The sequence below is a fragment of the Anolis sagrei genome, chromosome 3 (assembly GCF_037176765.1).
Source record: "Anolis sagrei isolate rAnoSag1 chromosome 3, rAnoSag1.mat, whole genome shotgun sequence".
Taxonomy (NCBI): domain Eukaryota; kingdom Metazoa; phylum Chordata; class Lepidosauria; order Squamata; family Dactyloidae; genus Anolis; species Anolis sagrei.
Window position 1 is genome coordinate 235732862 of NC_090023.1, and position 14294 is coordinate 235747155.

Below are 14294 nucleotides of genomic sequence, written 5' to 3' on the forward strand. Positions count from 1 at the left end.
TGCAAACCTCATCCAATGACGGATCAAGACCAAACTTGGCACATAGACCTCTCATGACCCACTTTACGTCCTGGTGTTGTTTGGAAAAAAATGGAGATGGATGATGGGACTTGAAGTACCTTTGCTCACTTCCTGAGACCACTGAGACCCTTGCCAATGACTAATCAAGACTAAACTTGGCACATGGAGCTCCAATGACCCACTCTACATCCTGGTACAGTTTGGAGGAGGACAGACCATGGATGATGGGACTTCAAGTACCTCCACTCCCTTCCGAAGATTGCTACAACCCTCTTCTAATGACCAATCAAGACCAAACTTGGCACACAGAGCCCCCATGATCCACTCTACATCCTGCTGCAGTTTGAAAGAGGATGGACTTTGGATGATGGGACTTGCGGTACCTTCACTCACTTACTGACACCACTGCCACCCTCATCTAATGACTGATAAAGACCAAACTTGGCACACAGAGCCCCCATGACCCACTCTATATCCTGCTGCTGTTTGTAGGAGGATGGGCCTTCACTCACTTCCTGAAAATAATGCAGCCGTTATCCAAATACCAATAAAGACCAAACTTGGCATACAGAACCGCCATTACCCACTTTCTCTAATAACCCGGGCAACGCCGGGTCCCCAAGCTAGTTGGAATTAAAAGGCATATTTTGAGACCAAGAATTTGTTTCCAGTAACAGAACTGAAATTAGCTTACAGTCTATTTACACAAAAATCTATTGTTCACCGCTGAAACCTTTTTTTCCATTTCAGCAGTCTAATATAGTTGGGAAACTCCATTTTCTTTTTTCATTAAACAATCGGATATTGGAAATCCTTGTCAGTTTACTACAAATGCTCTGGTGATCTCACAGAAAATCTCTTGCCTTTTTGCTGTACATGTCTACGTAGAAATATGCCCCAACATGCCGAATGATGCTTGCTTCTAGGTAAATATGTATAGCACTAGAGCAGTGGTTTCCAACCTTTGGTCCTCCAGGTGTTTTGGACTTCAACTCCCAGAAATCCCAGCCAGCTTACCAGCTTTTAGGAATTGTGGGAGCTGAAGTCCAAAATACTTAAGAGGACCAAAGGTTGGGAACCACTGCGCAAGAGAGAGAGCTATTGCATATTGGCTTGAGTAAAGTACTATGACTCTGGAGACTAAGGTTTGAATCCCTGCTCAGCCACTGAAATACTGTGTGAAGCTCAATAAGTCACATTCTTTCAGCCTTAGAAGGAACAAACACAATGTTCTCTTATAACACATTTTGCCGAGAAAACCCAGCAATAGGATTTGTCTTCAGGTCACCAGAAATCAGAAACAACTTGAAGATACATGATAATATTTATAGCACAGCAACCCTGAACGATGTATCCTTACAAAAGTCAAAACGTGCATTTACCACATTGTGGGAAAGAACAGAAATACAAATTCTACGAAGTCTGACATGGCTCTAAAAATAAACAAAACTTTACATGATGGGGTTGAGGAAGACTTTGCTTTCTGTGGTATAGAAAAATACATTTTGGAGTATAATTCTTAAATTCAGGATGTAGTCAAAAAGTAACATTTCCAAGCTCTGACAAATATCCAGACTACTGGGTTGCAGAAATCAGTTATGAAATCCTAAACTCTTTAGTCTGGCGATGAAACTCACCTGTTACTTGAGGGCTTGTCTTTGTTTAGATGCTCCCTAGTTTCCTCAGAGGCAATGGTAAGTTCAGTTCCAGGTTCTGAATCTTCATCAAGGTCTTCTCTTTGATCTGTCTCTATTTGAATTAAAGGCACTTCCCTTAGGTATGCGGAACAGCTTGGATGGTTTGTAGGAAAAGAGCCAGGAGATGCTGTGTGTTCCTTTTTCACATCTAAATCTATTCTATCACCTATTGATTTACTGATATTTTGCATCCCTAGTGGAATATGGCTGCTTTCTGTCACATGATCTCTCTCCATAGAATCTTGGTGGATGGAAATTAATGTTTTCCCACTTTCGACTATATTTGCGGCTAACCTATTTGCATATTGCTGGACTTGTGGTGGGGAGTTGTGAGGATGCTGGTCAAGTTCAGGAACCTCTCCATCATCGACTATTATTTTGTTTTTACACATTAGAGCTTTAATGGAGTTTGACCATGTCTCATGGATCAGCATGTCAGTTACCTGATCAGTCCGACATCTTTGGTACAAGTAAGAGTCTGATTTACAAAGTCCTGAAGCGGACACTGTGCTGATTGGCTGCACACTTAAAGAATCCTGGTGACCATTGCGAGAAAAGCCATCTAATGAATTTGCTTTGATGGGCGCATTTACTGTTAGCCTTGATGCTGAGGATCTGCTATCAGGCATTGAAGACTGCCTAAAGCAAAAGGGTGATCGTTGAGAAGGAGGCAATAAATTGCTATTCCAGTCTTTTGAGCTTCTAGACACATTCTCTTTATTCTCTTTTTCAATTTCCTTTAGCATGTATCTATAAAACTCGTCTGTAATGCTTTCCGTGCTGGACTGTTTGGATGGACAACCTGACCTAACATTGAGGTGCCCATTTTTTTTGGTGACTTGCTGCAGTGCAGATGTCAAGATGTTGTTTGCATTCTTCCCAGCATAGTAGTCAAGTAATAAATCAAACTCTCTGCCTTCATTTTCCATCTGATTGACCATAAACCTTGAAAACTCATCCGTAATGCTTTCACAGCTGGACTGCTTGGAGACAGAACTGGTCCTGCTCATTGGCTGTCCTAAAGTGTTCATGAGACCTAAAGTATTTGCAGGCCCTTTGGAATCTGAGTCCTCCTCAGGAATGCTCTCACAGCTGGATGCATTGACTCTGCTCCATCTGTCACAGTGTAGTCTATTTCGAGGATGGTTCGGACTCTGCCAGACATTATCAGCCACAGAGAGTTCAGCTAAATTCATAATTTTAGCAGCTACTTCACTAGCAAAGCTATTGCTGGGATCTAGTATATCATCAAGGTTAATGGATTCATCCACAACCCTATTCATAAGCCTTTCTTTAAGCTCGGGGTGCTCATCTGTTTTTCTCTTGATCTCACTAAGCCTAGGTGGCCGATGTTTTCTCACAACTGGTGTCTCCTTCTTCCTTTTAACAGGCCGGCATGCCAAAGCCTGGGGCATGAAATAGTCATCTCCTCTCTTCCATGAACAGAACCAGGGTTGCTTGCCATTTGAATTGTCAAGACAAATGGCAGCTATTTCTGTTGCCATAGAGACCACTGTCTCTGCCAATTCCTCTGCAAAATCTGCTAGGCAGTATTTGTCTGGTGGGTGCTTCATGTGTAGCAGAGGTTGGGGAGGTGGAAAACTTGGATTGCCCAATAACGACAGAGTGAGTTGGGTTTCATTGTGCCATCCTACATCACATTTATGATTTTCCTGATTTTCTCTACTGATTTTCCCATTGGAAGACTGAAGTTCTTGAAGGCCATATTTGCATTCACTTGCTGCTGTTGTAGAGTCTTTGCCAGTAAATGACTGGAGTTTTTTCTTAGTTTGATCAATGCTATTGGGATCTGTGGGTTTGTAACACTCTCTCATGTTTCTTTTGAGATATTTTTTCTTGGGAGAGCTTTTTCCAGAGGATGAACTACGTGCATTGGCCCCGGTTGGCACATCTGCATGAAGTGCAGCAGACTCAAAGGTGCCTGGTCCAGCTTCCCCTTTGGCATCTTTCACCAAAGTTCTTGCAGATGCAACCTCTTTTCCATGATTAGAGCCAGAGATGGTATTAGAAAGCTTATTGCTGGAGCGGTTTGGAGGGTGCTCTGACAGATCATTTGTTGTCTCTTTTGATTGGTTCTCCACTACCCGAGCACTAAGGCTATCTTCAGGAAGAGTACTCGAACACCCACTAAGCTGTGCAACATCACTCACTTTCTTATAAGTGAAGTATAGCACATTAAAAAGTAGATTATTAACAGTTGAAATAAAGACATCCTGGGTATGAAGGTCTATGTTTCTGTCTGAACATACATTTAACTGCTTTTTCCTGACTTCTTCCACTGAGTGTGTAAGAATAACATTGGACAAATTTTGGGCGAGATCATCAATAACAATTTCATTTAAATGGGAAACTGAGGGCTTTGTCGCAGCCTGAACAATTTTCTCATTCATAGACTCCATAAAGTCTCCTACATTCCTGTAAGTTTCAGGTTTCATTAACACTACAGATGCCTCTTTGAATAGCATTTGTGCAATGTTATAGTTCAGGTTTTCCATGCTGCTCCCTATCGCTATACTGTAACGAAGAGTAATAGCGGCTGATGTCTCAGCTGCAGACAAAAGCCCTCCTGAAGTTACAGGGTACTTGTCATCTTTCTTTTCCCCAAGGCCACAAACAGCAACAGCACTTGCAACTTGAGTCATGCCACACAGAGCAGATGGAAATGAATAATCCACAGGTGTGCAGTGATTCGCACTTTGGGAAGATAACTCCTCTGACTCTTCATTATCAACCAGATTAGTTGGAGTGCTTACGGATTCCTGTTCCCTTTTGAGCTGTTCTGTGACATGAGGACTTGAAATGGTACCAATGACTGTTGCAGCACAAGCCAAAGCTACTTCTAAAGCACTCTGAGTTCCCCCACTGGAGCTCTTGCCTTGCAAATGATCTATGACTTCATCTATGGAACGTTCGCCTTCAGACCAAGGACACATACCTGGTAAATTGGACCCAGGCCACTCAATGTTATTATCAGAACCATCTGGACTCTGCACTATAACAATTTTGGGGAGTTCACTCCATGATTGGGAGCTCATGATATTCTGTGTTGCATATGAAGGTGAAGTTAAGGAATTACCAACTGAGATGCTGATAGCAGCCTCTGTAGGGAAAGCAGACTGAGACAATCTGATGAATGCATCTTGCAGGACAGATTCTGCCAGATTTGTAGCAAACTGACCTGCAGTAGCTTGTTCATTTGGAATGAAAACATGGGATGTTCTTTCAGTTCTACAGTCTGGTGTGTCTGAATGAGTGTTTTGCGATGCTGTTGCATCATCCAAAGAAATCCCTTCTTCCTTGGCCATTATGGTCAAAGTAACATCTTCTGATAAATCAGAAAAGTCATCCAGGCAATCTGTATTAGAAAATGGCTTGGATTTTCCAGTTTGATCAACTTTCCAGTGAAGCTGCTTAATGGCTTTATCTACAGTTTTGGAAATATCAGTTTCACCCTCGCCATTGCATTCTTCTTCAGAGGAGCTTGAAGTCCTAGCAGAAGTTGTGTGGCTAACTTTGTTAAGACGATTTGCTTCCAGGGTAAATGGCAATGTGGCCTTTTGGCAATGTAGATGTTCAAATTCTTTCCCTCTATATGTTTTGGGCTCTATGACAGGTTCCGTAATACTTAGATGATCGTGGACTGGAAAAAGAAAAACAATGAGGTACTATTTAGAAAACAATGCCTTATTTCTTGAATAGTGCAAGTGACAACTCATCATAACTGGGAGTGTGCTATCATCATGTATAATAATCACATATCAAGGCCCCGGTAGCATAGCAGGTTAAACCGCTGAGTTGCTGAACTTGCTGACTGAAAGATCGGCAGTTCGAATCTAAGGAGCAGGGTGAGCTCCCGCTGTTAGACCCAACTTTAGCCAACCTAGCAGTTTGAAAACATGCAAATGTGAGTAGATCAATAGGTACCACTTCTGTGGGAAGGTAACAGCACTCCATGCAGTCATGCCAGCCACATGACCTTGGAGGTGTCTACAAACAATGGCGGCTCTTCAGCTTAGAAATGGGGATGAGTACCTCCCCCCAGAGTCGGACATGACTAGACTTAATGTCAAGGGAAAACTTTACCTTTACTTATCTATTCCATGAGTAGCTATATTTAAGGCATGAAGGATGTTTACCCTCCCCTTATTATATTGCTTTTAAGCTACAATAAAAAGGTCAATGCTCTCATTAACATCAAAGGTAATTTACAGGAGTGTCATCCCCCATGGATTTGGTATGAATAGACAAATTTACAAGAAGTCACCTAGATTTTACCATTTTCATATTCACCAGGCTCATTCTCATCTTCAAAGTGCTCAGATGCTGTGAGAAAATCTTCCTCTATTGAGGACACTGAACAATTAGTGTCATCCTCAGGCTTTAAGATACCAGCCTCTATGTGCAGCTGCTTCTCCTGCACAAGCTCCAGCCCAATCAGAAACTTGTTTATTTCAAAGATGATGCAGCTTGTGCTGTTCTTTCTGTTTCCTCTTGCGCACTGAACCAGACAGACATCTGCCAGCCAAGAACACTAGAGAGAGGAGAAATCACCCAAACAGTTATGCAATTAACGAGAAAATGAAGACTTTTCAAGTCAAAATCTTTTAATCTCTCCCATATATTTGCAGCAATAAATGCTGTTTGTAAAATATTCCAAATTTATGTTGTGCTTATTATGCTTTAAGGCAACAATTCTAAACCCATTTATTGGGAAGGAAGCCTCGCTGAACTCACAGAATTTACTTATGTGCAAACTTGCACAGGACTGCAAGGCACATAATAGCAGAGTGTCAGCAGCAACATTTTCAACCTGTACTCTTTGGCTGTCATGATCACTGGTTCTTGGTTTTTGTGTGTATAGAAAGGATATCAACAATTGTGGTCATTGGTTAAAAAACCCTTCCAACACCCAATGACTCTTGGAGTCCTTGGCAAAATTCTCATCTCTCCAGTATCACAGAAGTATGAAGGTGTATTTAAACTGTAGAATTAATGTAATTTGATACCACTTTGACTGCCATGGCTCAATGCTATGGAATTGTGGGAGTTCTAGTTTTACAATTTTTTTTTAGCCCAATCTGCTAATGAATGGTGGTGCTTCCACTAAACTACAACGCCCAGTATTCTATAGCATCGAACCGCAGATTCTATAGCACCATCAGTGGTGTCGAACTGCATTAATTTTATAGTGTAGATGCAACCACCTCGGGGTGAGAAAAGCGGTATACAAATCCTGTAAATAATAAACCCAAGATGGTGAGTCAAGGCTTGCTCTCAATGGTCCTGGGATGGAGATGGGTGGGTGGTGCAGCCCATTCTTAACATGCTATAATCCCTGCGCATCCTGTGGCTGAGCTACCATGACTGGTGAAAGAGGACTTTTCATTTTGTGAGAAGAGTTCCAGTAAGGAATTTCTATATATATTTCAGATTTCAATATTAATGTAAAAAATACACAGTATGATTTTACATAGGATTTGTGCTACATTAGAACAGTAAAGACAAATATCACTTAAGTAAAATAAAAATTAAATATTAAACAATCAGAAAAATAAAATAAGGTGTAAACACTAAACTAATCTGGGAATCTGCTATTGCAACACATCCATACTCTTCACATGAGAACAGTACTCACTGCTGGGTTGCTGTGAGTTTTCCAGGCTGTACGGCCATGTTCCAGAAGCCTGTCACAGATTTGGGTGAAATGTCAGGAGATAATGCTTCTGGAACATGGCCATACAGCCCGGAAAACTCACAGCAACCCAGTGATTCTGGTCATGAAAGCCTTCGACAACACTATTCTCATTGCATTCTACTGACAAAATATATTTTTATATCATTCCTTTTCCTATGAAAGAAGTCTCAATGTATGAAGGCAATAGCATCCTATGCTTTAACAACAGCTGAAATGAATAAGGCTGGTTAAGGGGAACATATTGCAGCACAATTTTTGGCATCTTTAGTTAAAAATAATCCCCACTATGCTGAATGGTACTTACTCCATGGGGGACAAATACAAGCTTGCAGTTTAAAAATCGTACACATCTTTACTCAAAAACCAGGGTCACTATGCATACAATTTCAGCCCATATGTACTTTTCAGCTTGGTTTGGATACAATATGTTTCTGAATATATGGATGTGGGTGTATCAATGTTTATCCTAGTACAGAAGGCTGTGGATGAAGTAATTAATACAGTTAATATTTTTAGATAAACATACTATAGCAACCAATATGTATATACCCTAAAATAAAGCTGTTCTTATAGTGCAATAATAAAAATGCCTACTCAGAGGTGAATCATATTGAATTCATTGGGACTGACTCCAGGGTCAGTGTGTATATGATTTTCAGCACCACTCTCCACCAGCAAAGTAGAATCCAACCCTTTCTACCTTCTGTTTTGTTTTTTTGTTTTTGTTTTTTTGTTTTAAAAAACAAAGCATGAAAAACCTATAGGAGAGTTGAAGATAAATATAAAGTTTCTACCTGGGGTACTTCAAAATCACTCTGAGGATTCCCTGATGTTAACCCACTCAGCAGGATGATTTCATTCTCTTTTGGTGGCTGTACATTCATAGAGCTGATAAGCTTTGGGAGATTTGGGGAGATGCCGACCAACTTCTGCAATAAATAAAAGACTATCACAAGGTATCCTATACTTTTCACCAGTCATGCTATCAGACATAAAGTCAAAGTCACTCCTGACACACCCTCAACATTTATTTGGCTGCAAATTCCATAGGAATGGGCACAGGTTGGTTTGAACATGTAAGTTTTATATGGCAAAAATGACAATTTTGGACTTTCCCTGGTGAGACATGCTCTTTGGTGGGTAGGTCATCTAAAAGTGCAAGGCAGAAGAAAGTAATGCTTCCCAGAAGTTATTTTGGCAAGGAAGGTAAATGCCTAAGCAGTTCGAAAACAGGTGAGCTGTGAGTAGAGAAATTAGGGACCACTTAAAGTGGGGAGGTTAATTTATGACAGCATAAAAATGCCAGAGATCAAAGAGGTGGAAATACTACAATCAAAGGCTTGACGTCATAGTGGATGAAGCAACAGCTCCCCGTGGCCAGAATCGAGCAACCTCCGAGAACTTGAGTTGAAAAAAAATGCTGAATTACCGCTATCTGTCTGTATGTCTAAAAACAGCATTGAATGTTTGCCATGTATGTGTGCATTGTGATCTGCCCTGAGTCCCCCTCGGGATGAGAAGGGCAGAATATAAATACTGTAAATAAATAAATAAATAGTATTGTGCTCTAGGTCAGGAAAAAGCCCTCTGACTTCAAAACACACCACACATCCATACATAACTCATCCATAAGGTCCCCTGTGAAAGGGAATGGACACTGTCTAATGTACAAAATCCATATTCAGTTCAAGATCATGCTAGCAGAACTGTAATAATAATAATAATAATAATAATAATAATAATAAACCCAACTTTATTTTTATACCCCGCCTCTATCTCCCCTAAGGGACTCCGGGCGGCTTATAAAGAGATAAGCCCAAGAAGCAAAAAGTTAAAAACATAACACAATAAGATAGCATCAAAACAAAACCAAATAAAAACATTTCACAATAAAACATAACATCAAAAAACAGTACCATATAGAACGATAAAAGTGATGAGTTCAGAGGGCTCTGGGTTTGTGCAGAAACACATTTTGTATTTGTCTGGCCCTGCTCAATTTGACAGGAGTGTTCTTTTTATTGCACATTCATTTCTGCAATGTTGCTGTCTTGTGCAAAGGCTGAGCAGCACAATCAATACATAGCTCTAAACACACAGGTAATTGGTAGTCTAAAAATGCAAACATCCATTTCATTAATGCAACAGGGGAAACTCTGTAAAGTTAGAGAACTTTGGTGTAACCTAGTTGCAGTTTTAGTTTCTGGAAGCTGGCAATTTCAGGCATATACATGTGAATGTTACAGATTCCTCAAAGAGGCCAAATGGTATTCTAGTTCTACTTGGACAGAAGTGGGAGATAAGTGCAGAATTGGTAAGGCTATTTTATTTATCGTGTCAGTATCAACCAGACAATTGTATTACATTTTTAACAAATTTTTAACAAACAGACAAAACAGAGTTTGCAAGCTTGGTAGTTGATTAAATGTCCTTTGACCAGTAGCTGGCCACTTGGAGTGCCCCTGGTAAGGCTAAGAAAATAGGACATAGCAAACTGAGTGAAAATGTAAGTGGAATATCAATGAGTTGTCGAAGGAATATTGCTATTTGTTCTATTTAACCTTGCAGAATTGTTGAGATTTGTATAATTCTACTTCTCTTTCCAAAAGTAATAAAAATTGTTAGAAATAGCATTCTAGTTCCACCTGCCAAGATATATGGTGCCTTTCTCTGGCCTTATTTCTTTACTGATTGGAAATGTAGGGACTGGGGTGAAATGTTGCTTGAACTACTGGTAAATGTGAATTAGTTACAGAAAACATAAACTGTCATGGCTAAATACTACTGGATTTGAACTAGACTGAACTAGAAGGATGGAACTGTTTTCTTCTATCTGTGAATCTATTGGCAAATTCACATTTGCTAGATGAATCCATGGGAGTTTCCTGAAATTCCAGTGGACCTGCAGCTAAACCATACTCATGAGGAGGTAGTGTTTGTGTGAACCAATCCTTCCTTATAGAGGCTAGATATATGGCGGGTGCAATTTCTGTTATCAAAATGGTGATTTATCTCCTAATTTCCATAGGTCTGGGAAGTGGTTCAAACACCTAGTCATTCTTCTGCTTTCTTTTATGTATGTGGAAATATTTATGTAATGTGCACAATGTGTGAGCATTTGAGGAGCACTTGCCTGTTTCATGAGTTCATTGTCACAATCATCTTTGTGTGCATCCAGATTCACAAAGCAAACCTGCAGAGAAAGAGAAAGGAAGGTAAGAAAAGGATGGGTAGATTTTGAATGGGCCTTGGGACATCTCTCCAAAATATTTGGAGGTAAAGATAGGCACATTTTTTCTTCATTCTTCATGATAGCTTCTGACATAAAAGTAAAAAAATTGTAAGTTAAACTGTTAAGTGGTCAACACCTCCTAACTGCTCCCAAGAAATAAAGAAATTATTACATTCAGAACTCTGCAAAGTGAAATTTGTTGATCAGACATCCAAGAGTCTTCCAGCTGCAAGGCTAGCGCCGTTTATATTGGATGATTTCAGAATCTAAATCCAATGTTACTCCCACTTTTAGTACATCTATTAAAATTATAGGGATGTACATCAGTATTGGCCCAGTGCCCCACTATTACACTTTCATCTTTACTAATAAAAAAGTAAACAACTTCTTCTAAAGCTTTTTCATTTCTTGTTTGCACTTTCCCAACTCCCAGTCCTACTAAATAAAAAGAATCAAGAAAACAAAGGAAAATAAAAAAAGATTCAATGCTAGAGAGAGGCCAAATCTAGCCAAGCCAAAAAATAAAGCTGAGAGCAAGCAGCAAGGTAATCAGACTGAAGTACTTCTCTAGGGCCAGGATGCAACTGAGAGCAATGGAAGCGCTTGCCCCATTAAACAGACACAGCTTGTGTAAGACATGTCATGGCGTTCTTCTATTTTGATTGGCCCAACAGGCAGGGCTCACCTATGACAGATCTTACACATTTTATATAAAGTGATATACCATAGATTTCTTCTCTGTTGGATGTATTTGAAAGATTATATTTGCTTAGATTTATTATCTGTTTATTTTGGCAAGCAGGATGAATTATGTCAAAGTCCGAGGTAATGAGCAAAGCTAACTAATCATTTTTCAAGTGGAGAATTTAAGAAATATGTCTCAACTACAGTACAAAATTTAGGCAAACTGTATTTACCTATTACTTATTCTACAGTGTGCCAAAGTTGAAGAAACTGGGGAAAAATTGGGCGATGAGTGGAAGATTCAGCCAACAAGCCCTCGTGTCAGCCAAAATTTATGGACACCAAAGAGATACCCCCATTGTTGGCATCGTATGAAGAAATATAGTAGCACCAAAAGACTTAACAGCATTTGCGGAACCTTAAATAAGAAATTCCGAGTAAATAGCCACCTGGTATCTCTAGGTGGCTAGAAATCTTCCAGCAGCTTCTGGGAATTCTGAGTATACAATCTGAAGAGAAGTCAGAGTATAGTTCTGATTATATGCAATCATTCTATCTGCCTTGTAATGTGTGTGATCTTTGATGATATAAAGAAGGAATGAGTGGTCATAGGACAAAAACGTGCATGTTTTGTTCACAAAACAGCAGTGGCCTAACCCAACTTGTGTATTGAGCTTTACATTAACTTAGTTCTGCCTTTCTTGGCATTCGGCACTTCCAGGCATAGAGCATAGTTCTGCTTGGCTGTCACGGACAATAGGATGCAGAAGAGAGAGACAAATTCAGTTCTTCCAGGGACAAAATCTTTTTTCTAACTTCTTATCTCATTTATTTATTTATTTATTTTTACATAATATCCTGACCAAAAATAGCATGACATTCTCTTCAAGCCATATATATGTCAGTCGGATTGTTCATGTCACTACAGTCATGCTGGTTAATGCTAGGCTAACTGTTAAGAAGCATTTGCTCTTAAAAAGATAAATGTCAAAGCCTTAATGTTATAAAGTAATAAAACAGCTCTGAAGTGTTCTAAGTCTGCAAGTAAGTACATTGCCCATAGAGATAATCTTTAATGGGCTTTTAAAAAGCCCATTCGCTGGTACTGCTTTTTCCTTGAAAATATATACGCATGTTAAGAACATTAAGAAATACACTGCTATAAAATGTTGCCTAACCAAATCGATTTCATTAAATAATAAAACTTCTGGCACTATATTACAAAAAATTTAGCTGCCCCGAATTCAATGTTTTCTCAATAAGAAAGGATAGAAACTAAAATAAATAAATAAGTGGTCTGTATGTGTCTCTGTTTGACACCACTTTAACTACCATGGTTCAATGCTATGAAATCATGAGAGTTGTAGTTTTATAAGGCCTTAGGCTTCTTTGCCAAAAAGTGCCAGTGTCTCACTATAACTCCCATGATTCCATACCTTTGAGCCATTAAAGTGATGTCAAACTGCATTAATTCTAAATTGTAGATTCACCTACCTCTCTAAAAAAAGTTGTGCCTGGGATGGATACATGTGTGCAGATTACACGTTCAAGGGTTTCTGTTAGTTACGAGAATCCCATTGTCTTTCCAACATAGTTATTAACATTAACTTTTATCCCTGGCCTGTATCAAACTCTGAAATCTATTAATTAATAAATTATTTAGTTTAGATCAGATAAACAGGTTTGCTAATTTGGTTCTATTTGCATAGCCATATCAGCAGATTGCCTCTATTTGAAAAAAAAATCTTGGGAACTTAAGATATTATTGTTATGATTATATAATCACAACATAATATCTGAAGATCTAGAGCTATTAGGCCTGGAACACTTTAAGTGCTAAATGAAAATACTGTTCTTTAAAAAATGTTCTCTAAAATTCAACACTGTTTTCATAGACATTGAGGGATGACTGCAAAATTATCAACAGCTCTTCCTCACACACAAGCAAATACACACTCATTTATGAACCCAAATTTCTGCCTTCTGCGCCTACACTACTATGCATGATTAGTGCCAGGTTGCTTCCCCTTGCATCCTATGAATTAAATAGTGTGTTTGTCAAGTCATACTCCAATCTCAAATAGAATTAAATTAAATTATTTTAGATCTATGTTGGAGAGAATATCAGAGATTTTACATTCTGAAGGGAAAAAGAAGAAAAGTAAGAATATTTTCCCCACAGTCACATAACCAAATGCTGAACCACTCAAAACCTTCTCGAGCAATTTTGGCATCTGGATACACATCATTTTTAGAGCTGGGGTCAGCTGAAATCTGGAAATGAAAATACTATTTTTTGCTATGTTTCTTTGGGGAGAAGCAAAATGCAACCCTGAGTCATTAAGGGGTAGGTAAATGGTCAAATGTTAAAGAATGCTCAAACTTTCATACTGTGGCACTTATTTTTCATGCCAGCAAGGTAATGTTCAAGATCCTGCAAGGAAGAGTCCAGCAATACATGGAGAGAAAGTTGCCAGATGTACAAGCTGGGTTTAGAAAAGGCAGAGGAACAAGAGACCAAATTGCCAATACCCGCTGGATAATGGAGAAAGGCAGGGAGTTTCAGAAAAACATCTATTTCTGTTTTATTGACTATTCTAAAGCTATTGACTGTGTGGATCATAATAAACTGTGGCAAGTTCTTAGTGGTATAGGGATATCAAGCCACCTTGTCTGTCTTCCTGAGGAATCCGTATAACGACTAAGTAGCAAGTGTAAGAACATACCACGGAACAACCAACTGATTCAAGATTGGGAAAGGAGTACAGCAGGAAAGTATACTCTCACCCGACCTATTCAACTTGTATGCAGAACACATCATGTGATGTGCGGGGCTTGAAGAATCTAAGGCTGGAGCTAAAATTTCTGGATGAAACATTAACAACCTTAGATATGCAGAAGATACCACTTTGATGGCTGAAAGCGAGGAGATGAGGAGCCTTCT

At 39.3% G+C, this 14294-nt stretch overlaps 1 protein-coding gene across 5 annotated transcripts in view; it reads right to left on the reverse strand.

Moving 5' to 3' along the window:
• SPHKAP (SPHK1 interactor, AKAP domain containing) overlaps positions 1–14294 on the reverse strand; it is an 88804-nt gene that overhangs the window by 17137 nt on the left and 57373 nt on the right. For 4 of the 5 annotated variants that reach the window (XM_060767851.2, XM_060767850.2, XM_060767848.2 and 1 more), the window contains exons 4-7: positions 10568–10627; positions 8229–8363; positions 6015–6270; positions 1659–5379 (exon numbers count right to left, since the gene is read on the reverse strand). In XM_060767851.2, the coding sequence (XP_060623834.2) occupies positions 1659–5379; positions 6015–6270; positions 8229–8363; positions 10568–10627 (4172 nt within the window). The remainder of the gene's footprint in view (positions 1–1658; positions 5380–6014; positions 6271–8228; positions 8364–10567; positions 10628–14294) is intronic. The other variant, XM_060767849.2, reaches the window with a different exon arrangement.